This window comes from Mesoplodon mirus (genome assembly GCF_964341445.2).
Source record: "Mesoplodon mirus genome assembly, chromosome: 3".
NCBI classification, from domain to species: Eukaryota; Metazoa; Chordata; class Mammalia; order Artiodactyla; family Ziphiidae; genus Mesoplodon; species Mesoplodon mirus.
The window spans coordinates 108,906,530-108,907,977 of record NC_138978.1 but is presented as its reverse complement, the minus strand read 5'-3'; the positions used below and the strand labels follow the sequence as shown (position 1 = coordinate 108,907,977).

The window sequence follows — 1,448 nt, the reverse complement described above, 5'->3', positions numbered from 1 at the left end:
GCCGGGCGGTGGCGCAGGGCTCGGCTCTCGGGCCTGCCCGCCTCGGCGCTCTCCCTCCCCGCGGGGTCAGCTCCTCGGAGCTCGCCGGCCTGCCGTGGGGAGGCGGCCCGGGCCGCGCGGAGGCCCGGCAGGCTAGGCCCTCGCCCGCTCTCGCTCCTATCCAAAGAAGACCCCCATTCCTTTTATTGATCGCTTTTCTGACTCCCCCTCAGCCTCCAAAATGATGCTGAGTCCAGACCAAGCCGCCGACTCGGACCACCCCAGTTCGGCGCCCTCGGACCCGGAGTCGCTGGGTGGCGCGGACGCCAAGGTGTTGGGCAGCGTGTCGGACCTGGAGCCGGTGGAGGAGGCCGAAGGCGACGGCAAGGGCGGCAGCCGGGCCGCGCTCTACCCGCACCCGCAGCAGCTGAGCCGCGAGGAGAAGCGCCGCCGCAGGCGCGCCACGGCCAAGTACCGCTCGGCCCACGCCACCCGCGAGCGCATCCGCGTGGAGGCCTTCAACCTGGCCTTCGCCGAGCTCCGCAAACTGCTGCCCACGCTGCCCCCGGACAAGAAGCTGTCCAAGATCGAGATCCTGCGCCTGGCCATCTGCTACATCTCCTATCTCAACCACGTCCTGGATGTGTAGGGCCGGGGTCGCGGCGCGGGGCCGCCTGGCCGGGAGTGGGTGAAACGCGGCCAACCCGGGCGGCCGCCGCGGCGATGGAGGAGGAAGCGGTGGCCCAGCGGGACGGCCGCCGCCACGGCCTTGGACCGGGTAGGAGGCTCGCACCGTGTTCTCTCCTGTCTGCAGGGCGACTCTGGAAGGTTTCCGACTCCAGAAGGGTGGGGTTGTCTGGCGAGCCCTGGGGCTTGTAGGGAGTATTTTCCAGGCAAGGCGAACCTCCTGGAGCACCCAGACGAGTGGCCTCCAGGCCTCCCCTCCACGTGTTAGGATCCCTTTAGGGGTTGTTGCTTTAGCTCACTGGAGACTGAGTTCTCCTACATTCATCTCCCACAGATCTTCATGTTTTGAAAGAATGAGTGCAGAAGCTCAGAGTCTGGGCTTCTAACTTTAGACTATCTGGATTTTTTCTAACTGACAAATCACCAAACATCATGAGGGGAGGGGAGGGGAGGGAATCTCCTCCAGGGCAGAGATTCAAGACACAGAGGGTGGAACAGGAAACTTTCTGATCCGTTGTGAAAAGAAAGATTATATTAGAATCCAAGTAAAACAGGCAAGCCTAGAACATATGGTAAGGTTAAAAAGATACATTGAGAACAAACAGATATTGTGGGAAGATTTGAGTTTGGTGAGATTTTTAACCCCAAGGTCTGACGCTAATGTAGACAGGAAAATCCATATTTAAATGGAAAATTTAATATCTGATTGCTTTTTCAGGCGAAGTGCCCCTTTATATATCCAAAAACATCTATTTGTGACCTTAAACATGTGGACCCATAGG

At 59.6% G+C, this 1,448-nt stretch overlaps 1 protein-coding gene across 1 annotated transcript; it reads left to right on the top strand.

Annotated features, from left to right (window-relative positions):
* Nucleotides 1-220: 220 nt before the first annotated feature.
* NHLH2 (nescient helix-loop-helix 2) lies at nt 221-628 on the top strand (the record flags this gene model as incomplete). Its single annotated transcript, XM_082614585.1, has 1 exon — nt 221-628. One exon carries the CDS (start codon nt 221-223, stop codon nt 626-628), a length of 408 nt encoding a protein of 135 aa, XP_082470711.1.
* Nucleotides 629-1,448: the final 820 nt, after the last annotated feature.